Genomic DNA, 22961 nt, shown 5'->3' on the forward strand with positions numbered 1-22961 from the left:
ATTTTCTTTCTCCAAGTCCTCCAGTGCATTTAGAAGCAACCAACCAAACCACTCCCAGAAGCAAATTTGTTAATAGTCAAGGTTCAATCAGAGACACAAAAACCACTCTGAGCAATTCTAGATCATTATATAATAACAAGGAGTTTTTTTACAGAAATTTGACCTGCTGCAATTGTGGGAGTTTTTGTGTCATTGTCGCAGTTGTATAGGTATGTTGTATACGTGTTATTTATATATGTATTTTACATATAAACATACATACTTGCATATAGAAGTATATAGAAGATACAGAAAATATATGACATGAGCATAGAAAACATGTACAAATATGTGGATGTATACATAAATATATACACACACAACTACGTAGAAAATCTGTGGCTTCTGAAAAAAGAGCAGACTAAGAGAACCTGAAACTCTCCCACTACAAATTCTGAGAAAAGCTAAATAAAATGTTTAAAAATTCTTTGAAATTTATATCTGAGCCTACAAGAAAAAAAAAAAAAAAAAGGGAAATCCCTAGATCCCAGAAATGAAGAGGGAACTGAAAACCAGATCAGTAAGCTTATAAATGGACATTGGCTGCCCTTGGGGTGCAGAATATGGGTTCCTGCAACCAGGGCCTTGGGCTTGTAGGACTAGAGTATGTGAAATGAGCTAGAGTTTACATGATGTGGAGAGTGAATTTGATGTATCTGCAAAAGCCAGGACATTCAGAGGCTGACGCTGTAATCTCAGTGAAAAGACAAAGAGGAGAAAATCTACATAGTGGCTAAAGACTCTAAAAGGAAACTTTTCTGTTTCTATATGGTTCTTGGTGAAAAAAAGTCTGACCTGAGAAAATGAAACTACAGACCTATGCCTTGCATAGGCTTGATATCCAAATTTATATTGCCCACATAGTCCAGGAATTCAAAATGTATAATAAATGATGTAAAATTTAGTGATAAATTGTCAAGCAGTGATATAAACAATAACAGCACCAACAAAATGATGACTACTCTAGGGATGTAATTTCAAGGTGGAAGTAAAGTAGAAGGCAATGATGATATGTAGGAGAGTTTACTGATTTAAAAGTTCTAGTGTTCTTCTATCATGTATGAGGAAGTTAGAAATATTGGTTAAATTTAGATTTTGTTGATTAATCATGTATGTAGAATTTTAAGAGTAATCCTCAAAATATAGAAATAAAAAAAAACAACAACTTCAAAACGAGAAGAAAAGAGGAAGTAGAAAATACTATAAGTCCAGAAGAATTCAAGAAAAGCAAAAGCAGCAATGAAAAGGGTCAATAGGAAGCACAACATAAAATCATGGAAATAGATCCAGCCAAATAGATCAGTAATCGTGATAAATGTAAATGGGCTAAATTCACAAGTTCAAATACAGAGGCTCAGATTATATTTAAAAACCCCCACAATTCTATAATCTAGATATATGATGGCTTCAAAGTACAATGTCACAAAAAGTTGAAAATAAAATGCTGGTGAAAGTGACACCATGAAAACACTAACACAAAGAAAGCTTAATATCAAATAAAGCAGACTTTAAAACACCCCCCCACACACACATTATCATAAATGAAGCCTATTACAATAAAAAGCAATAGAAAGGAACAATTTTTGAGAAAGGTATTACAACACAGTATCAAAGTATGTAACCCCCAAATTGAAGAACTCCAAGGAGAAATTGATAAATCAGCAACCACACAGTAGGAAATTTAATCACATATATTGCTTAGAAATTGATAGCTCAAGAAGAAAAAAAAAACAAGTTCGGACATAGAAATTTTGACTAATACAATTAGTATAGTAGATCTGATGGATTTTATAAAACCCTATATGCATCAATTAGAAAATATATGTTGATTTTAAGGGCAATTGTAGCATTTACAAAAGTTGATTACTTGGAGTGAAATGATTAGGGGTGGATCTCAGGGATCAGTTATTTTAAAGTTTCCCAAGAGATTCTAATGTGAGTTGGGATTGAGAAATACTATAAAACAGCAGTTAAAAATGAATGTACTGGGGCGCCTGGGTGGCTCAGTCATTAAGCGTCTGCCTTCAGCTCAGGTCATGATCCCAGGGTCCTGGGATCGAGCCCCACATCGCGTTCCTGGCTCAGCGGGGAACCTGCTTCTCCTTCTGTCTCTCCCCCTGCTCATTCTCTCTCTCTCTCTCTGTCTCAAATGAATAAATAAAATCTTAAAAAAAAATGAATGTACCAAGTGCTCATCACAATAAATGTACTCTTACTCCCCTTCACCTATTTCACCCATCCCCCCGCCTGCCTCCCCTCTGGCAGCCACCAGTTTGTTCTCTATATTTATTTATTTATTTATTTTTTATTTTTTTATTTTTTTATTGTTATGTTAATCACCATATATTACATCATTAGTTTTTGGTGCAGTGTTCCATGATTCATTGTTTGTTCATAACACCCAGTGCTCCATGCAGAACGTGCCCTCCTCAATACCCGTCACCAGGCTAACCCATCCCCCTACCCCCCTCCCCTCTAGAACCCTCAGTTTGTTTTTCAGAGTCCATCATCTCTCATGGTTCGTCTCTCCCTCCGACATATTCCCCTTTTCTTCCTCTCCTGTTATCTTCTTCTTTTTCTTTTTTCTTAAAATATGTTGCGTTATTTGTTTCAGAAGTACAGATCTGTGATTCAACAGTCTTGCACAATTCACAGCGCTCACCGTAGCACATACCCTCCCCAATATCTATCACCCAGCCACCCCATCCCTCCCACCCCCAACCACTCCAGTAACACTAAGTTTCTTTCCTGAGATTAAGAATTCCTCATATCAGTGAGGTCATGTGATACATGTCTTTCTCTGATTGACTTATTTCACTCAGCATAACACCCTCCAGTTACATCCACGTCGTTGCAAATGGCAAGATCTCATTCCTTTTGATGGCTGCATAATATTCCATTGTGTATATATACCACTCTTCTTTATCCATTCATCTGTCGATGGGCATCTTGGCTCTTTCCACAGTTTGGCTATGGTGGACATTGCTGCTATAAACATTGGGGTACACGTACCCCTTCGGGTCCCTACTTTTGTATCTTTGTCGTAAATACCCAGTAGTGCAATTGCTGGATCGAACGGTAGCTCTAATTTCAACTGTTTGAGGAACCTCCATACTGTTTTCCAGAGTGGTTGCACCAGCTTGCATTCCCACCAACAGTGTAGGAGGGTTCCCCTTTCTCCACATCCCCGCCAACATCTGTCGTTCCCTGACTTGTTAATTTTAGCCATTCTGACGGGTGTGAGGTGGTATCTCATTGAGGTTTTGATTTGGATTTCCCTGATGCCGAGCGATGTTGAGCACTTTTTCATGTGCCTGTTGGCCATTTGGATGTCTTCTTTGGAGAAATATCTGTTCATGTCTTCTGCCCATTTCTTGATTGGATTATTTGTTCTTTGGGTGTTGAGTTTGATAAGTTCTTTATAGATTTTGGATACTAGCCCTTTATCTGATATGTCATTTGCAAATATTTTCTCCCATTCTGTCGGTTGTCTTTTGGTTTTGTGGACTGTTTCTTTTGCTGTGCAGAAGCTTTTTATCTTGATGAAATCCCAATAGTTCATTTTTGCCCTGGCTTCCCGTGCCTTTGGCGATGTTTCTAGGAAGAAGTTGCTGCGGCTAAGGTCGAAAAGGTTGCTACCTGTGTTCTCCTTTAGGATTTGGATGGACTCCTGTCTCACGTTTAGGTCTTTCAACCATTTGGAGTCTATTTTTGTGTGTGGTGTAAGGAAATGGTCCAGTTTCATTCTTCTGCATGTGTCTGTCCAATTTTCCCAACACCATTTGTTGAAGAGACTGTCTTTTTGCCATTGGACATTCTTTCCTGCTTTGTCAAAAATAAGTTGACCATAGAGTTGAGGGTCCATTTCTGGGCTCTCAATTCTGTTCCATTGATCTATGTGTCTGTTTTCGTGCCAGTACCATACTGTCTTGATGATGACAGCTTTGTAATAGAGCTGGAAGTCCGGAATTGTGATGCCGCCAGCTTTGCTTTTCTTTTTCAGTATTCCTCTGGCTATTCTGGGTCTCTTCTGGTTCCATACAAATTTTAGGATTATTTGTTCCATTTCTTTGAAAAAAGTGGATGGTATTTTGATGGGGATTGCATTGAATGTGTAGATTGCTCTAGGTAGCATTGACATCTTCACAATGTTGATTCTCCCAATCCATGAGCATGGAACGTTTTTCCATTTCTTTGTGTCTTCTTCAATTTCTTTCCTGAGTATTTTATAGTTTTCTGAGTACAGATCCTTTGTCTCTTTGGTTAGATTTATTCCTAGGTATCTAATGGTTTTGGGTGCAATTGTAAATGGGATCGACTCCTTGATTTGTCTCTCTTCTGTCTTGTTGTTGGTGTATAGGAATGCCACTGATTTCTGTGCATTGATTTTATATCCTGCTACTTTACTGAATTCCTGTATGAGTTCTAGCAGTTTTGGGGTGGAGTCTTTTGGGTTTTCCACATAAAGTATCATATCATCTGCAAAGAGTGAGAGTTTGACTTCCTCTTTGCCGATTTGGATGCCTTTGATTTCTTTTTCTTGTCTGATTGCTGTGGCTAGGACTTCTAATACTATGTTGAATAGCAGTGGTGAGAGTGGACATCCCTGCCGCGTTCCTGACCTTAGGGGAAAAGCTCTCAGCCTTTCCCCATTGAGAATGATATTCGCTGTAGGTTTTTCATAGATGGCTTTTATGATATTGAGGTATGTACCCTCTATCCCTATACTCTGAAGAGTTTTGATCAAGAAAGGATGTTGTACTTTGTCAAATGCTTTTTCTGCATCTATTGAGAGGATCATATGATTCTTGTTCTTTCTTTTGTTAATGTATTGTATCACGTTGATTGATTTGCGGATGTTGAACCAGCCTTGCAGCCCAGGAATAAATCCCACTTGGTCGTGGTGAATAATCCTTTTAATATACTGTTGGATCCTATTGGCTAGTATTTTAGTGAGAATTTTTGCATCCATGTTCATCAAGGATATTGGTCTGTAGTTCTCTTTTTTGATGGGGTCTTTGTCTGGTTTTGGGATCAAGGTAATGCTGGCCTCATAAAATGAGTTTGGAAGTTTCCCTTCCATTTCTATTTTTTGGAACAGTTTCAGGAGAATAGGTATTAATTCTTCTTGAAATGTCTGATAGAATTCCCCTGGGAAGCCATCTGGCCCTGGGCTTTTGTTTCTTGGGAGATTTTTGATGACTGTTTCAATTTCCTTAGTGGTTATAGGTCTGTTCAGGTTTTCTATTTCTTCCTGGTTCAATTTTGGTAGTTGATACATCTCTAGGAATGCACCCATTTCTTCCAGGTTATCTAATTTGCTGGCATAGAGTTGCTCATAATATGTTCTTATAATTGTTTGTATTTCTTTGGTGTTGGTTGTGATCTCTCCTCTTTCATTCATGATTTTGTTGATTTGGGTCATTTCTCTTTTCTTTTTGATCAGTCTGGCCAGGGGTTTATCAATCTTGTTAATTCTTTCAAAGAACCACTCCTAGTTTCGTTGATCTGTTCTACTGTTCTTTTGGTTTCTAGTTCATTGATTTCTGCTCTGATCTTTATGATTTCTCTTCTCCTGCTGGGTTTAGGCTTTCTTTGCTGTTCTTTCTCCAGCTCCTTTAGGTGTAGGGTTAGGTTGTGTATTTGAGACCTTTCTTGTTTCTTGAGAAAGGCTTGTACTGCTATATACTTTCCTCTCAGGACTGCCTTTGCTGTATCCCAAAGATTTTGAACAGTTGTGTTTTCATTTTCATTGGTTTCCATGAATTTTTTTAATTCTTCTTTAATTTCTTGGTTGACCCATTCATTCTTTAGTAGGATGCTCTTTAGCCTCCATGTATTTGAGTTCTTTCCGACTTTCCTCTTGTGGTTGAGTTCTAGTTTCAAAGCATTGTGGTCTGAAAATATGCAGGGAATGATCCCAATCTTTTGGTACCGGTTGAGACCTGATTTGTGACCTAGGATGTGATCAATTCTGGAGAATGTTCCATGGGCACTAGAGAAGAATGTGTATTCCGTTGCTTTGGGATGGAATGTTCTGAATATGTCTGTGAAGTCCATTTGGTCCAGTGTGTCATTTAAAGTCTTTATTTCCTTGTTGATCTTTTGCTTAGATGATCTGTCCATTTCAGTCAGGGGGGTGTTAAAGTCCCCCACTATTATTGTATTGTTGTCAATGTGTTTCTTTGCTTTTGTTATTAATTGCCTTATATAATTGGCTGCTCCCATGTTCAGGGCATAGATATTTACAATTGTTAGATCTTCTTGTTGGATAGACCCTTTAAGTAGGATATAGTGTCCTTCCTCATCTCTTATTACAGTCTTTGTTTTAAAATCTAGTTTGTCTGATATAAGGATTGCCACCCCAGCTTTCTTTTGGTGTCCATTAGCATGGTAAATGGTTTTCCACCCCCTCACTTTCAATCTGGGGGTGTCTTTGGGTGTAAAATGAGTCTCTTGCAGACAGCATATTGATGGGTCTTGTTTTTTAATCCAATCTGATAGCCTGTGTCTTTTGATTGGGGCATTTAGCCCATTTACATTCAGGGTAACTATTGAAAGGTATGAATTTAGTGCCATTGTATTACCTGTAAGGTGACTGTTAACTGTCTGTTGTCTGTGTTCGTTTCTGCTCTTTGCTGCTTTTAGGTTCTCTCTTTGCTTAGAGGACCCCTCTCAATATTTCTTGGGGGGCTGGTTTCGTGTTTGCAAATTCCTTTAGTTTTTGTTTGTTCTGGAAGCTTTTTATCTCTCCTTCTATTTTCAATGACAGCCTAGCTGGATATAGTATTCTTGGCTGCATATTTTTCTCGTTTAGTGCTCTGAAGATATCTTGCCAGTCCTTTCTGGCCTGCCAGGTCTCTGTGGATAGGTCTGTTGCCAATCTAATGTTTCTACCATTGTAGGTTACATATCTCTTCTCCCGAGCTGCTTTCAGGATTTTCTCTTTGTCTCTGAGACTCGTAAGTTTTACTATTAGATGTCGGGGTGTTGACCTATTATTATTGATTTTGAGAGGGGTTCTCTGTGCCTCCTGGATTTTAATGCCTGTTTCCTTCCTCACATTAGGGAAGTTCTCTGCTATTATTTGCTCCAATATACCTTCTGCCCCTCTCTCTCTCTCTTCTTCTTCTGGGATCCCAATTATTCTAATGTTGTTTCGTCTTATCGTATCACTTATCTCTCGAATTCTGCCCTCGTGATCCTGTAGTTGTTTCTCTCTCTTTTTCTCAGCCTCTTTATTTTCCATCATTTGGTCTTCTATATCGCTGATTCTCTCTTCTGCCTCATTTATCCTAGCATTTAGTGCCCCCATTTTTGATTGCACCTCATCAATAGCCTTTTTGATTTCGATTTGGTTAGATTTTAGTTCTTTTATTTCTCCAGAAAGGGTTTCTCTAATAACTTCCACGCTTTTTTCAAGCCCAGCTAGTATCTTTAAAGTCATGATTCTGAACTCTAGGTCCGACATCGTACTAGTGTCCGTATTGAGTAGGTCCCTGGCTGACGGTACTACCTCTTGTTCTTTTTGCTGAGGTGATTTCTTTCGTCTTGTCATTTTGTCCAGAGGAGAATAGATGAATGAGAGAACAAAAGGCTAACAGGTTTACAACGTCCCCAGCAAATATACTGTATACAAATCAGAAAAGACCTGAAACCAGGGGAAAAGAAAGGGAAAGAAAGAAAAAAGAAAGAGAAAAAGAAAAAAAAAGAAAAAAAAGATAAAAACAAAAACAAAACAATTCAAAAAAGGCAGAATATGATCAAATATGATCAGGCTAGTGCATAGATCAGTGCCACACACTAGATTTTGGGCATATTTTGGTCTGTTAGAAATAAGTGCCTCCTAAAATTTTAAAGGAAGAAAGACATATATGTACAAAATAAGGGTTGATACAATGAAGGGATGGAAGATGACTGTAAAGATGAAAATTATAAAAGATTTTATAAAAGGACTTGGTAAGATAAGTTGTTTGAAAAAAGAAAGAAGATTTAAGGAAGGAAAAAAAAAAAAAAGGGAAAAGGGAGAGAATGTGATCAGGCAGGAGACTAGAACAAAGCCATACACTAGTGGTTTAGGGTATATTTTGATCTGTTAGAAGAAACTGTACCTCAAAATTTTTAAGAGAGAACAACTTATATATATATGCCAAAAACAAGGATAACTACTATGAAGGGATAAAATATGACTCTAAAAATGAAAAAAAAAATAAAAAATGTTTTTTTTTAAAAAAGGGATTTATAAGATGTTGGTTGAAAAAGGGAAAAAGAAAAATAAAAAAAAGTCAACAAAAATTAACTTTGATGAAATAATGAATCATGGTAAAAAAAAAAAAAAAAAAAAAAAGAAGCCATGAATCTATGTGCAGTATTCCCCTAGCGCTGGAGTTCTCCTATTCTCCTTGATCGATCAACTTGGTCTTGGCTTGCTGGCTGTTTGTGCTGATCTTCTGGGGGAGGGGCCTGTTGCTGTGGTTTCCAAATGTCTTTGCCGGAGGCGGAATTGCCTCGCCCTTATCGGTCTGGGCTAAGGAAGCTGCTCCAGTTTGCTCTCAGGAGCTTTTGTTCCCTGCAAGCTCTCGGTACAGCTTTGGAGGACCAGGGCGAAAATGGCGGCCTCCCAGTCTCCGCCCGGAGGAGCCGAGAACCCGGGGCCCCACTCCTCAGTGTGCCCCCAGAGAAAAGCAGTCACTCCCGTGTCCCCGGTCTCTGGCCGCACTCCGTGCTCACCCGGCCTGTGATCAAGCATTGCTATCTCTGGCACCCGACCCCGCTCGGAGTCTCCAAACCCAGCAGATCCCTGCAGTGCGTTCCCGCACCGCTCCTCCCTGGGAAGGAAGGGGAGTCTCCCCGGATCTGCTGCTTGTTGGGTCCCTGCTGGGGGAGCCGTGCCCCGACTGGGCCGCAGATCACAGTTTGTGGCAACCCAGAGCTGAGAGCCCGCGACTCTGCTCCGTCTCTGCAGCCTGCTTCCCCTCTCCGATACCTGGGAGCTCTGGCGCACGCAGGCACCCCCGGTCTCTCTGTGATCCCAAGGGTCCTGAGACCACACTGTCCCGGGAGGATTCCACCCCCCGCTTAGCCACTGCAGCGACGTCCCTCCGCCGAGCCAACTTTTAAAAGGTCTGATTTTGTGCTCCGCGGCTCTAGCACTTGCCAGAAGCGGCCGGCGGAGGCCCCTCCCCCGCCGTCTATCCTCCCGAATATCGCCTCGGATTCACTTCTCCGCACGCCCTACCTTCCAGTAAGTGGTCGCTTCTCTGTTCAGAGAGTTGTTGCTACTCTCCTGTTCGATCTCCTGTTGAGTTCGTAGGTGTTCAGAATGGTTTGATCCCTATTCAGCTGAATTCCTGAGACCAGATGAAATCTAGGTCTCCTACTCCTCCGCCATCTTGCTCCGCCCTCCTGTTCTCTATATTTAAGAGTCTGTTTTTTGTCTCTTTTTTCTTTGTTGATTTGTTTTGATTCTTAAATTCCAGATATGAGTGAAATGATATGGTATTTATCTTTCCCTGAGTATTTCACTTAGCATTATACCCTCTAGATCCATCTATGTTGTTACAAATGACAAGATTTCATTCTTTTCTAATGGTTGAGTAATATCACTTTGTATTTATATACCACATCTTTATCCATTCCTCTATGGATGGACACTAGGGTTGCTTTCATATTTTGACTATTGTAAATAATGCTGCAATAAAAATAGGGGTGAATATTATCTTCTCGAATTAGTGTTTCTGTTTACTATATTGTACATCTGAAACGAAGATGCAACTCTATGTTAATTATACTGGAATTTTAAAAATAAATGAATAAAAATTTGGACAAAATGAATGCACTAGGGGCGTCTGGGTGGCTCAGTTGGTTAAGCAAATGACTTCAGCTCACGTCATGATCTCAGGATCCTGGGATTGAGCCCCATGTTGGGGTCTGCACTCAGCGGAGAGTCTGGTTGTCCCTCTGCCCCTCTCCCCACTCATGCTCTCTCTCTCTCTCTCTCAAACAAATGAATAAAATTTGAAAAAAAATGAATACACTATTTTTTCATATACTGATAATGGATACATCTCTTGAAGCTAATGTTAAGAAAAAAAATCCAGTTGTAAAAGGAGCATATACTATGTCATTTGAAAACACAGAACAATGGTCCTGTTATTTCTAAAAAATAAATAAAACAAATATAGCAAAGTATCAACAGGCTTAAATCTGGTCATAGGTGTGTGGATAGCTGTTATATGATTTTTGTACTTTTGTATATTTGAAATATTTCATATTTTAAAAATTGAACAAAAAATACATTTATAGATGAATTAGATTTATGTCCATGGGTAATTCAGAGTCAGTTTGTTGACCAGGGAAGAAGATATAACAGACCTTTTTTATAGGATTTTACAGAACGACATGATCTTGATGATTCTACCATGGACCTAGATCTTTCAGGCTCAAAATTTTGATTTGATAGCAAATCAATTCACAGTGCAAAAAGTATTCAGCGACCTAAATATTCCTGCTGTTGGACACCTTCTCAGACTTATAGAATATTGGAAGAAAAGTCCTAAGGGGGAGTTTGTTTAATGCATACCAAAGTACACTAAGTGGAATTGTCTAAACAATGATTTTGTTTCACAGCATCAGGCTCTGATAACACCTGAGGTAACTGTCTCATAGTTGGATTGACCTTGGCAATGTGATTGGAAATTCTCCAAGTCCATTTGCAAAGTTTCTCTCTTGTCTGGACAGAGCTGGATGGGCAGAGTCTACATTTGAGTCTGTGAATGTCATTTTTTAGGTATTCAAGGCTGAACAATACCTCCCCATTCCTTCTACTTCCAAGTATCTTAAGATTGATTAATAGAGGTTCTAGTCTGCAAAGGCTTGAAACATTCTGTCTCCTTGCAGTAACTTTCCACTTCTTAGCTTTGATCAAATTTGGGTTGGTTTCATAATTTTGCTTCTTTTATTTCCAAAGAACTTAAGGGATAACGTTGGACTGTATGTCCTAAGGGATGACACAGTGACCATAGTACTTTCCTGCTTAAAATACTTCTATGGCTCCCTCTTTCCTGGGTTAAGGCTCAAGCTCCCTGCAATGACAGGACCTGGTTCCTGCTTATAGCTACAGTCTTCTCCTCTGTCCTTTTTGGTCAAGCACTCTACACTCAGCAATGTTGCACCAACCCTACTTATTGTTTCCCATACACTGTGCTATTTCTCTCCTCTGCCTTGGCTCCACTTGCCTAGAGGGCTAACCCATCCCCTGCTCTCTTCACTTGCTAGATGCTACCTGATGTGCACTACTCGCTTGGATGTTACCTTCACTAGGGAGCCTCTGCTACCCTCCACACCTCCCACCTTGAACTCACCACCCTTCCTCTGGACCCCATAGCCACTTTTGAAGACTTCAATTTTGGCACTTAGCACACAGTGTTTGAAAATTTCTGTGTATGTCTGTCTCCCTAACTGGATTGGTTGCTCCAACAAATGCAAGAATCATGTCATTTTAATTGTCTATCCTGTAATGTCCTTAATGCTGGTCACTGACTATTTCTAACTCTCTACTTCATGGTAGGATTGTACTTCTGATCCCTCTGAAGCCATGTGACTGGTTCTGGCCAATGATTTATGTGTGAAAGTGATTTGTTTAAGTTCTGGGCCAGAAAAGTGAATTGCCAGTTGGAAACCTTCTAGAATACTCTGGCTGTTCTCTTGGCTGACTGGCAATATACTGGTACTGACTGCTCTGTCAAACTAATCCCAGAGTGAGGATGATGAAGATGGCAAACAGATCCCCAGACAACCTATGGTGCACATTTAGCATGAATATAAAATAAACTTTCTCTGTTTTAAACCACTATGATGCGGGCTTGTGTGGTACCACAATATGAGCAAGTCTATCCTGACTGATCTATATCCCCAGCGTTTGGCAGGGTGTTGGCACCTGTAGGTGCTTAATAAATGTTTACTGAAAAAAACTCAACTACTCTAGGAGAAAATTTAATCAACTAGTGTTTGTGAAACTATCAGGCATCTAGTAGGTACTTATTAAATATTAATTGGATTTAAGGAAGACATCTATATTTTGGGTTTCTTTTTAAATAGTTACTTCAGTTGGGTGTGAGGATAAGTGTCTGCTGGAATGAAAATTAATTACTAAGTTAGAAACCGTCATTGGGAAGAAAAGGAATATCATTTATAGCCAAAGATAAAAAGTGCTTAGGGAACACATTTCACAAGTAGAATATGTAATATCCCAAATTAAACAAGCATCCTATTAAAAAAGAGTCAGCATTTGAAATTCTGTCCCAGGTCTCTTGTACTCCTGGCAGAATGTATAATTTGTTTTATAATCATTCATTTAGCCCTTCAGTGCCCTTTCCAGATTCTACAGGTTTTTCTAAAGGTAGAAAAAGACTCATTTATGATCAGCAGTGGGGGACTGGAGGGAAGGGGGGATAAAGCATGGGAAATGTTTATTTTGAATCATTTTCTTGGCTTCTCTCATTGTTGTTGCTGCTTGTGAGAGCAGCATGGCAGCTGAAACTGGATTCTTGATAGCTGAACAAGTAAAATTAATAAATAAGCAGCCACTAATGTTTACTGAGTAGGTGATAATGTCCTAAGAATTCACAGAATGCAAAAGATAAATAAAACTCCCACAAGAAACTTAGAAAGTGCCTAGATTGACTTTGCACAAGAAGTCACTGTAAAGGTACAAGGGATCTTTATTGATCTGTGCTGGACAAAGACCAGGTGTATGTGTTAGCAGGTGTGAACGTGTATTCTCCTTCTGTGCAAAGCAGAGCGCTTGTATGTGTGAACTAGTGACTTTCACACTGCTTTTCTCCTCCAGGAAGAAGGGCTGCAAGGTCCTGGGAAGACAAGAACGGTGCTCTAAATCTCAGACAGTTCACAGAAAAAGGAAGGAAGATGGTCTTTGAACATAGGAAAATGTTTAAGACCTTACTTTTAATAACAGAAATACACACAAAAACTTCACTGAGATACAATTTTCTTACCTATCAGATTGGCAAAAGTGTAAAAGATTGACAATATATTTTGTTGGTGAGGCTGTGGCGAAATAGGCAAAATCTTATACGTTGCTGGGGGAATGCAAAATGGTACAGATCCCACAGATGGGAATTTGACATATTTAGTAAAATTACAGGTGCATTTGCCCTTTGATCTGGTCATCTAACTTCTAGCAACTTATCCTAATAATATGTTGGAAAAGTACAAAAAACACTTTTACATATGACTATACACTGTAGAATTTTTCATAATAGTAAAAGATTGGAAACTAATTGAATAAACTGTGGTACGCCCTCCCAGTGGAACACTATGCAGCTATAAACAGGAAGATTATCTCTATATACTGCCATGGAGTTATCAGCTCAATAAGATATTTATTAAAAAAAATTAAGATGGCAAAGTGTAATAGTAGTCTAACATTTATCTAAGGAAGGGTGATATGAGGTATGTGTGTTTACTTGCTGGTAATTAAAGAACCATAAAATAAATAAAATAATTACTTAAAGGAATAAGAAGGAGGAGGGTAAAGAGGACAGAGATAGAAGTTAGACTTTTCTGAATGTGCTTTGCTTTGTAGACATAACATTGGCACAATGTAAATGTCTTATATAATGATAAAAATTAAATCAAAATTTAAGAAGCAATTCCTTAAAATAAGAAAAAAGTTATTTAAAATGATCATATGACTATATTATAGCCCTAGTGTGATAAACTGTGAAGATAAAAAGAACTGCAAAAAAAGAAACCAAACAATAACAACAAACAACTTAATGATGGCACTGTCTGTAGTGCTCCCTGAAATGGTTACATCTATTATAGTATAAAGCAAATAAATGATGATGTTAAAGAGATTAGAAACTAAGATTTGCCACGTAAGAGGAGAAAGGATACAAAATCACAGAAGCAAAGTCTTGTAATCCGAAAGTTGATTTAAAAATAACGATATGAATTTATGATGTGTTAAAAAAATACTTCTTGCCTGGTTCTGTCAACCCAATAGCAGTAAACACCACTTGTGTCCACACTATAGCATCTAAAGAACATTTCCCAGTAAAAGGAACCAGGGCTTTTGGAGAAGTGGATGATCCAGGTCTAAAGGCAGAAAATGGACAAGAAGAGCCTGGTATCTTGTCGTATTAGATTGCAGGGAAGTTATCAAAGACTATTAGGCTTGTGTCAAACTTTCTCAGGAGCCAACTAAAGCTAACTGGTCATCTTTGGAGGATGTGAAGGACCAACTCAGTGTCCTGAATTACTCACAAGTAGAAGGAGAAAGTTAAGCATTTATCTTTCCTTTCAGGAGCCAGCTCTATCTCAGGGTAGGCAAGTAGTTAATGAGAATAATTTTCCCTTTATAGGAGTATTCCAGCTAATAAGGACGAATGACAGAACTGGGATAGCACTATTTTACAACTCCTAATGGAAATAATGGATCTAGGTAATAACCATCAATAGCTGCTAATACCACGAAAAGACAGACAACCAGTGGGTGCACACAACACCCGCTATGAAGTATTCTTGTAAAAAGATTAAATCTGAATCGAACTCAGCTTCCAGGTCGAACATCAATTTACATAGGAAGTTGAATAGACAAAACTGAAACAAAACCGTGAGAATGCAATCAGCCAAATCCAGAAGGTGAGACTCCAAGGTCAAACAAACCAGTTTATTCAACAACTGCGTTAAAAAAAAAAAAAGACCACGTATAGTTGAAAATAGCCTTAAGGTCAATATCAAACAGATGCTACTGTCCTCTGTTTAGATCCTGATTTGAACAAATCAAAATAAACATTAAAAATTATGTGCAAATCTAGTTAGTCTTCAAATTTCTCTGGTCATCCTATGAAAAGGAACATGGTCTGGATATATTTGGTGACTTTAAAGAACTATTCATTTTTGGAGATATAACACTGATAATGTGGTTAGGTTTAACACCCTAGTCCCCAAGGTTTTATAAGTTTATATTGAAATCTTTATGGATGAAATGATATGTCTGTGATTTCCCTCAGAATAATCCTAAGTATGAGTATGTTGGAGAGGCAGGGGGCAGTTTGGCAGGGGATGGGGCTATAGATAAAGTAAGAGGGACAATGATTACGGGCTTTTATAGCTGAGTGTCTATGTGTTGTTTGTTATGTTGAGTATTTCTGGATTGTATTTGTTCAAGACAGTGCCTGGCAAATAGTAAGCACTCAGTGGACGGGTCTCTGAGGGGATCTGGGGCTTGGACATTCTGGAGTTCTGGGAGACAGTATAGAATATCTTCCCTTGTGGATCCTAGATAATCCATGTGTGAAAAAACTAGAGGAGACTTTTTTTTCTTAAATCATAGTAACAGACTACCTGCATTGTTCTGTATCTTACTTTTTGTCACTTAATAATATCTCTTGGTAATTGTTCCATATCAGCGCCCCCAGAGCTTCCTCATTCTGGGTTTTTTTTTTTTTTTTTCTTGCAACTGTTCTGTTTTCCACTTATGGTTATGCCGTATTATATTTTACCCACTCTTTACTGATATCTGTTCCCATTTGTTTTTTTTCGTTTTGAGTGCAATATTTAAGAACTCATTCCAATAGGACGCAGGAAGGGTTTTATTTCCCACAAAGGGCTCCATGGCTCCATAACTTGCTCAGTTGTCAGAAACAAATCAAGATACTTTCTTGACAGTTGTATACCCCCACCCACCCCACCATCAAATGAGTGCACTCCACAACTCTCCCATAAATAACAATTAAATGAACTTATTTTTGAGTAAGCACCTTGGGAGACACACCCCTTGAGTGTGGGTTTAGTTTGGTTTGATTGGGGTGTGTGTCGGGTGGGTGGGGCAGGATGGATAGTTCTTTATTGTTGTTTGTCATGTTTGAATTCAGATCTTCTTCACTAGCGGGGGCCAGAGTCTTCAAGCTTCCAACAGGAGTTTCTAGAGCCCCTGAACCTTCAGAGAATGATATCAAAGCTCTTGGCAGGTGTAAGAGAGTCAAAGGAAGTGCCTTTACATGGGGCTGCTTGGAAATGGGGCAAGTAGCTAGGTAAAAAAAGTGCAAAAGCAGAAAATGGCCCAGGGTATTTTTAAACCTCTCACAAATAGGAGCAAACCCAAATTTAACACTGGCTCGTTGTTTAATGTGGCTTTCTCTTTCACCCACCTTCTCTTCAAAGGGATAGTTTTTTCCTCTCTCTGCTGCAATATACATGGGCTCAGTTAGTAACTACTCAACTCCAACGGGCAAAGCAAGCGAACACTTGTGAGAACTGCACTCAAAAAGCAAAGGAAGCTGAAGTTAAAACCACACCTCCTTCCCCTCCAGTTGACAAAGATAACCTTCCCTGGTCTGGCCTCAACGCTCCAGCAGTAAGCAAGCTGAAGCGAAGAGAAAGCAGAACTGGGGGTCCTCCCCAGCTGCCCAATTCGCTTACTCCCCTGTCTCCCGGCCTCTCCAGTTCTCCCCTCCACCCAGAGCGGGCCCGGTGCAGAGACGGCAGGGGAACTTGCAGCAGCAGGTCCCTTAAACCTGTTTTTTCTTCTCTCAAAGTAGCTCTTAGAAAGGGTAGTGATAAGAATGCATTCGCATTATGGTATAAAAAGATACCATAGAGGCATCTATAGTATAGATAATTAATGAGCTTTTATGTATGATTCCTTCTGGGGATACTCTTAACCTTAAGACAAATAGCTCTTTGGGGCATGACAGGCATCAGGGATTCATGAATGGGAGATAGTTTGGGTAGAGGGTGCTCTAGATTCTAAAATAATATGAATGGCTACCTACACATGTATGCAAAAACACAGCAGTCAACAGCCCTAAACACATTTAAAACATGCATAAAACACTCCCTGTTAAGCGACCTGGATTCCTACACTCCTGTGCAGACAGGCAAAGGACCTTGATTTGAGTGAAACTGGCACATAGATGCAATGACCAGGGCCCACGCCATCCGAGCCCATCCATCCCGGGCATGCTGGGTTGCTTTAGCCTCCAAGTCTTGAGATTTGTGTAGTATGAAGTTACATCAAGGTGCTTAGGTCAGAAGCCTGGTGATACTCCTCAACATAAAAATACTCATCCATTTCATTCATTCACTTATTCACATTCAACATTTTGTGTGGCCCGGGAGCATAGGGCGATCTATTTGGATCTGAATCTCTGCCTTGGGTCAGCCACTGTATTCTGGGACCCTCAGTTTGGAACAGAAGCCACAAAGGGTATACTCAGACTCGCCCTGCTGATTAATTCATAAAATAGATAACTCCCTGGCTTTAATCCCTGAAACTAAGTAACTTCAAGGGTTGGAGTGAGAAGGTACTCAAACTGAAAATGTATGCAAAGCAGCATTCAGATGAGAAGAACTAGCAGATTACAAGTAAGTAAGTAAACCCACAGGCCCTCTTGTGCATTCTCCTTTGCCCTTGTCTGGGAGCCACTTTCTTGCAGCCTGGCTTTCTGTAGCTGTCAAAACCCCAACCTTAAAACTATTGGTTTAGTGATTAGACTCTGGGTTTTGGGGCCAGGAAGTTAGGTCGGGGAGGGAGGTGGAGTTTTTCTGTGGCTGTCTGAGCAACTGTAGAAGAACTGTTTGATTTTTGCAGGCTTCAGAAATGATAACCACCTCCAGTGGGCCTTTGGTAGGTGATAGGCCATGGTGGTGGTACCTTTCTATCTATCTTTGAAGAATGTGAGACTGGGTCAGCTATTTGACATTCAGAGGGGCAGCTCTGAAAGGACCAAAACCCACAAAAATGTTTGATGCAAAGGAGGGTAACAAAAGGGGTCCAGGCCTTCACATGCTAGCTCCTCCCTAGGCTCTGACAGATTCTGGAAGAGTACTCTAGTGACCTGACTTTAAAGCACTCAGGATCCTTTAAATTCTCACTATGAAGAGCAAGAGACCGTAAGAGTTTCAGGAGAAATCTGTGGACAGATGCCAGAATGGATGTCGTTGAATGTCAAGATTGTGACATTAAGGTTAACAGAATTACTCCCTAGCCATTCTGACAGAGGGAAATGCATCCAAGAGAATCCTATTTTCTGAGACCCATTTAAGGAAAACAGTAGATTAAGTCAAATCTCTTCATAAGAAGGTGAGAATAAATGCCGCTCTTTCCTAAAGCCCGATGGTGAGCTGACAGGCACTCTCCCCCCACCCACATTGCACAAGAAGCCCAGGGTTAAAACATGAATAAACACAGGGGTCTGTAATTTCCTTGTTTCAGGAGACGATTATGGCGATGTCTCAGAGTGGTAGAGTCAGCATGCAAACAGGAATCATGTCTGGGCAGGATAATCTGGGTGGTAGTTCTGAGAAAAAGACGCACAGGGAAACAGGAAACCTTCCTTGCCAGGAGGAAGAGCTGGGAAGGGCCCATCAGCAGGACTGAGAGGCCTTCTGGGCCTCAGAGAGGAGAACCACACAATAGAATTCCTAGGGCGAAGTTCTTCAGGATTTGGTGAAACAGAGGAAACCCTCCTTTCAATCCTAGCCAAGGAGGGATTTCTGGGGGGAAACCTTGCTCCTCTAGTCACTAAAGGGAGTTAACAACACAGTCTACATGGGACTGGAAGATAGATCAGGATTCGAAGAAAGAAATTGCAACCCTGAGGATGAAGATAAGGTTCCAGACCAGCTCCATTCAACAGAAATACAATGTGAGCTACATATATACGTTTAAATCGTCTAGTGGCCACATTTTAAAAAGTAAGAAGTAGGTAAAATTAATTTTATGAATATATTTTATTTAGCTCAATATATCCAAAATATTACCATTAACACATAACCAATATAAGTAATATTTGAGATATTTTACACTAATTTTAATGTTGGGTTAATTAAAATTAGCTTAAAAAAATTTGGTTCCTCATTTGCACTAACTGCATACATTTCAAGTACTCAATAGCACACGTGATTAGTGGCTACCATGTCGGACAGTGCAGGTCTAGAGCAAGGGCCCTCAAATTATGGAACATTTTAGCACTTTAAATTTGGATCCAAAAAACTGAATTACATGAATATCTATGTTTTTCCTGAACTTCAGAGTTTATTTTCTCTTGTAAAATTTAGCTGTATATGCTTGAACAACCATGTGTGGGACTGTGGTGTCCGAGGTGGAGAGTCTATCCTTCAGGAGATTTTTAAGAACGTGGGAAAGGGTCAGAAATGCCGCTGTCATTATTAGTCAGGATAGACTAAATGTTGGTGGTTTTACCCAACAAAAGTTGGGTATGCATCCAACCTGGGCTGGTGAAGAGGGGATTTGGAGGGATGTAGAGAGTGCTCTGCAGGCTTGCTTCTGATCCAATCTGAGAGAGTTTGCTGTCTGAAACACTGGTGGTCACCACCGTAGAGGAGAAGAGTACTCTGGACAGGCTCACAACTAAATGATGGACCCAGTAGTGACACGAGTCACTTCCCCTCATTGGCTAGAACCAGTTTCCTGGTCACACCCAATCCCAAAATCACCAGGAAGTGCAATTCTGCAATGTACCCAAAAGTCAAGCAGACAGGTGGAAAACTTGGTGAACAGGACTTGTGACTATATTCTTGACCTTGGCTTGTTGTTGTGAAGTAAATTCAAATTATATCCAGGGATGGAAAGGAGCTCGATGTTGCGCTTTGTGGAGGGGAAGGCCCAGAAAGACACATTTTCAGGTAGGTGAGGTTCAAATAGGAGACACAGGGGAGCAGTGTTCTTTTTCCTTCCTCTGACAAGAAATCAGAGATGCAGCTTCTTAATTGTTCTGGGACAAGAGCAACAATTTCTGTTCAGATACTCGATATGGGCAAGGAACAAAAGTAAACACAAAGGCATTGCCTGTGTTTAGGGAGCAAATTCATCCCAAGCGTTAAACAATAAAAAAATAACCAAGTTCAGATATATTTTCAAAGATAGTGTGCTGACATTAATAAGGGGAAAGGAGATTATTTAAAATGGAAAATATTGCCTTATTTTTGAATCACAGAATCATCATTTTTGCAGCAGGAAATCTTAACCTCATTTTATAGATTGGAAAACCAGGTAAAAGAGGTTAGATGCATTGCATGAGATGAGTGCCTTGTAAGTCATTGGCCTGGTTGCCATCTAGTGCTGAACTCCTAACTCCCTGATTAATGTTTTTTTCTATCTTGGTGACATAATTTACATATTGGCGGAATTGGCGGGTCCTCATTATTTCCTGCCTTTCTCTTCATTTCTAGCTCTGTCTTCACGTCTCAATAGATGGAGATAGATGTGAGCTTCATGAGTTCAAGGACCAAAAATCTCCTACTTTCTTTAACATTTCTCTCTGTAGACAAAAACTAAAGCTCGGGATCAGTTATGGGCCTAATTGTATGTATGGTCCCTCTCTACCAACCCCCTGATTCATATGTCAAAGCCAGAACCCCCAGTGTGGCTGTAACTGGAGATGGGGCCTTTAAAGAGATAAATAAGGTCAAATGAGGTCATAAGGGTGGGGCCCTAATCCTGTAGGACTAGTGTCCTTCTAAGAGGAAGGACTCCCTGCACACACAGAGGAACAGCCATATTTAAGTCTCTGGTGTTTTGTTATGACAACCCACGCTGACTAATACGGAGCCCATCCCACAGTTCTCTCCTCTAGTCATACAGAATGTCTTACTAGGGTAGAGTGAACAAGATATTTCACTGATGTGTTCAATTGCTACCTGATCTCAACCCGGCCTATGTTTGTGGTTGGCACTGTATCGGGCGCTGAAGGGAACACGAAGCACAAGACACTGTCTTCAAAAAGTGTAGAGGTGGAGATAGAGATCACCCCAGGGAAAGTCCCTGTGGTCTAAAAACAATACTGTGGGTCCAGAAAAATGAATTCTGACTGGGAAGTTGAGAAGCTTCCATAGAGGAGACAGCAGTGGTTGGGTAGGGCTTCTTCTCTCAGCACTTGCAACCCAAATTGTCCTTTCAATCTGGTTTCTTTGTATGGCATCCACACACACATACCATTTCTCAGTGAAACCAACGGGAGCATATTTATTAAAGAAAAAGAATCTAGCATTTATTAAGCACCAACTATGTATAAAGCGCTTACAGATTTTATTTCACAGAAATCTATAATACCTCAATTTTGTATTTTTTAAAGAGGTTTATTTATTTGGGAGAGAGAGAGAAAGAGCATGGGCAGGGAAGTGGCAGAGGGAGAGGGGGAGAATCTCAAGCAGATTCCCTGCCAAGGGTGGAGCCCATGGTGGGGGGAGGGGGCTCAATTTCACAACCCTGAGATCATGACCTGAGCTAAAATCAAGAGTCACGTGCTTAACTGAATGAGCCACCCAGGTGCCCCAATTTTGTATTTTTATGCCCACTTTGCAGATGAGAAAACAGACTTAAAGTGAATTGCCTAAAGAGGATAAGTTTATTAGTGATAGAGCTGAGATTTGAATCCAGATCCATTGGACGCCAAAAAAACCAGCATATTGCCCCTATAAAGTAAAAGATGTTGCTGCTAAATATGTCATAAATATTTCTCAAAGATCAGTTAATTGGTGGACGTGACATTTCATTTTACCTATAGGTTTATTTATTTATCTTCTCAAATTTAGAAGTTCTTGCCACTGATGTATCCCGAGTGCCTTTATTAGTGCCCGGCACATAGTACTTAATACTTATTGAATAAATAATTGCATTTATTTATTGATTTATTTATTTTATTATGTTATGTTAATCACCATACATTACATCGTTTTTGATGTAGTGTTCCATGATTCATTGTTTGTGTATAACACCCAGTGCTCCATTCAATACGTGCCCTCTTTAATACCCATCACTAGGCTAACCCATCCCCCCACACCCCTTCCCTCTAGAACCCTCAGTTTGTTTCTCAGAGTCCATAGTCTCCCGTGGTTCATCTCCCCCTCCAATTTCCCCCCTTCATTTTTGCCTTCCTTCTATCTTCTTTTTTTTTTAACATGTATTATTTGTTTCAGAGGTACAGGGCTGTGATTCATCAGTTTTTTTTTGTTTTTTTTTTTAGCTCACACAAAGCCAATTTATTAACAGAAAACAGTAATTTGAGGAATCCTGTTCACAGACGGCGACCACGGCGACCCCCCTTCCTGCGGGTGCTATCGGAGGGGATGGGGGTGACATCCTCAATCCGCCCGATCTTCATTCCTGAGCGGGCAAGGGCTCTGAGGGCTGACTGGGCCCCAGGTCCAGGGGTCTTGGTTCTATTTCCTCCTGTGGCTCGTAGTTTGATGTGGAGGGCAATGATGCCCAGCTCCTTGCACCTCTGGGCTACATCCTGGGCAGCCAACATGGCAGCATAGGGAGAGGACTCATCTCGGTCAGCCTTCACCTTCGTTCCACCAGTCACGCGACAGATGGTTTCCTTGCCAGAAAGATCGGTGACATGGACAAAAGTGTCATTGAAGGATGCAAAGATGTGGCAGACACCAAACACATTCTCTCCTTCAGCTACCTGAGGTCCAAGGCTGATGACCTGTTCTTCCTTCTTTTCCTTCCCTTTGCGAGGTGCCATTTCTGCGTGTCTTCTCCAGCCTCCGCTACCGGAAAAAGCTGTGATTCATCAGTCTTAACACAATTCACAGCGCTCACCATAGCACACACCCTCCCCAATGTCTATCACCCAGCCACCCCATCCCTCCCACCCCCCACCACTCCAGCAACCCTCAGTTTGTTTCCTGAGATTAAGAATTCCTCATATTAGTGAGGTCATATGATACATGTCTTTCTCTGATTGACTTATTTCGCTTAGCATAATACCCTCTAGTTCCATCTTGCCATTTGCAGCAACGTGGATGGAAATAATTGCTTTTAGTTCTTTAAAAAGATGTAAAATGTAGCTTTGGGAACAATAAATAAATACTAGTGTAACTGATCCTTCCCTTTACTTGATTGAAACGTAAGGAGGTAAGAT

At 40.2% G+C, this 22961-nt stretch overlaps 1 protein-coding gene across 1 annotated transcript; it reads right to left on the minus strand.

The window, feature by feature from the left end:
• Positions 1-22042: 22042 nt before the first annotated feature.
• On the minus strand, positions 22043-22583 carry LOC113909689 (40S ribosomal protein S14-like). Its single transcript, XM_027571131.2, has one exon. It carries the CDS (start codon positions 22560-22562, stop codon positions 22107-22109), a length of 456 nt encoding a protein of 151 aa, XP_027426932.1. The 5' UTR covers positions 22563-22583; the 3' UTR covers positions 22043-22106.
• Between the last annotated feature and the right edge of the window lie 378 nt (positions 22584-22961).

Source organism: Zalophus californianus, chromosome 6, assembly GCF_009762305.2.
Source record: "Zalophus californianus isolate mZalCal1 chromosome 6, mZalCal1.pri.v2, whole genome shotgun sequence".
In the NCBI taxonomy this organism is placed as follows: Eukaryota; Metazoa; Chordata; class Mammalia; order Carnivora; family Otariidae; genus Zalophus; species Zalophus californianus.

Bases quoted from the DNA above. Each gene is read 5' to 3' on its own strand.
- LOC113909689 (XM_027571131.2), bottom strand. From the start codon at position 22,562: ATGGCACCTCGCAAAGGGAAGGAAAAGAAGGAAGAACAGGTCATCAGC.